Source organism: Nestor notabilis, unplaced genomic scaffold (assembly GCF_000696875.1).
Source record: "Nestor notabilis isolate BGI_N333 unplaced genomic scaffold, ASM69687v1 scaffold7437, whole genome shotgun sequence".
Classification (NCBI taxonomy): Eukaryota; Metazoa; Chordata; class Aves; order Psittaciformes; family Psittacidae; genus Nestor; species Nestor notabilis.
Genome location: NW_009936851.1, coordinates 13828 through 15227, shown reverse-complemented (window position 1 = coordinate 15227; position 1400 = coordinate 13828). Strand labels below are relative to the sequence as shown.

Below are 1400 nucleotides of genomic sequence, written 5' to 3'. Positions count from 1 at the left end.
TGGGGCGGGGGGGTTGGAACTGGATGATCTTAAGGCCCCTTCCAACCCAAACCATTCTATGATTCTATGATCATGTTGCTCCTAGCACCAAGGATATCCAGCTCCTCTTTAGTGATGGACTCATTTTCTGCCAGTGTTGCAATAATACAACTCCCTCTGAAAATGCATGTGTGCAAGCACTGCAGTGAACAGATGCAATACTGCAATAAAGATTTAACTTCAGCAAAACTTCCTGGGGTGTTTCAAGCACTCAAGCTGCTGAGCTGTAACCCTCAAGTCATGGCCACTGTGTTACCAAGCTCACCATGGCCAGCTCAGCCTCCAGCTCCTTCATGCGGTTGTCTTTCAGGTCGAGCTGGGAGCGGAGGGCGCTGGCGTGGTCCGTCGCCTCCTTGGCTTGCCGCCGCAGCTCCCACTTCTCCCGTTCCAGGAGATCCTTCTCCTTTGCCAGGGCTTTCACCGCATCCTCACTCTCCTGCAGGAACATGGGGAAGCCATCAGGAAGGAGAAACCCATGTGCTACCACAGACCACTCTGCCACAACCATCTTGGGGATGCTTTGGCTGCTGCGGTGCCAAAGGGCGTACGGTACCTTCAGGTACCACGAGAGCCCTGTGCTGGCAGAAGCAGGGAGCTGAGGGATGCAGCCAGTGCTCCAGACAGGGATGGATACCTGCTGCGCAGCTGGTTAAAATTACATGCAACTTCCCAGGCCTGGCTCACTGGCCCGATTTCCTCCTGTATTTATTTATCCTTAACCTGCCATGGCCCAGCCCATGTATCAGGGGAGCATCTGCCCTGTTACAAGAGACAATCTGGAGCTTTGGTGGGTTTTGCCTGGCAGCAAACTGGGTTTCATGCTCACCTGCTGCCAGCCCCCCAGTGCCTCCAGCCCACGGTGCTGGGCTCCCACACTCACTTTCCTGTGCTGCTCATAGTTCCTGATGAAGTCGCGGAGCTGCTCCTCGCGGCTCTCCAGCGTGGCATAGAGCTGCTGCATCTGGCTCACCAGGTCCGTCTTCTCCACCTTCAAGCGCTTGCGGTCAGCTTTCATGGCTGTGGGCGAGAAAACAGCTCAAGCACAGGGGCACAACAGCCCCTTGCCTCCATCTCTTAGGTTATTGGAGGAGAAAGTACCAAAATTACAACCCCAGGGGCTGGGTGCAGATGCCGAATTCATCCCCAGCAGTGCCCCAACATGCCCATCGCATCCCCGCTGTGACTCCTGATCATCACCCACCTTTCAAGGGCAGTTCAGACCTTGGAAAAGCAGATTCAAAACAGGTTGAAAAAAATCAGGTCGAGGGAGGGGATCCTGCCCCTCTGCTGTGCTCTCATGAGACCCCACTTGCAGCACTGGGTGCCCAACATAAGAAGGACATGAAGCTGCTGGAGCAAGT

At 54.9% G+C, this 1400-nt stretch overlaps 1 protein-coding gene across 1 annotated transcript in view; it reads right to left on the bottom strand.

The window, feature by feature from the left end:
* Positions 1-1400, bottom strand: part of KAZN (kazrin, periplakin interacting protein) — an 11854-nt gene that overhangs the window by 2419 nt on the left and 8035 nt on the right. Inside the window, exons 2-3 of the mRNA XM_010018552.1 lie at positions 920-1056; positions 305-475 (exon numbers count right to left, since the gene is read on the bottom strand). Coding sequence (XP_010016854.1) covers positions 305-475; positions 920-1056 — 308 coding nt within the window. The remainder of the gene's footprint in view (positions 1-304; positions 476-919; positions 1057-1400) is intronic.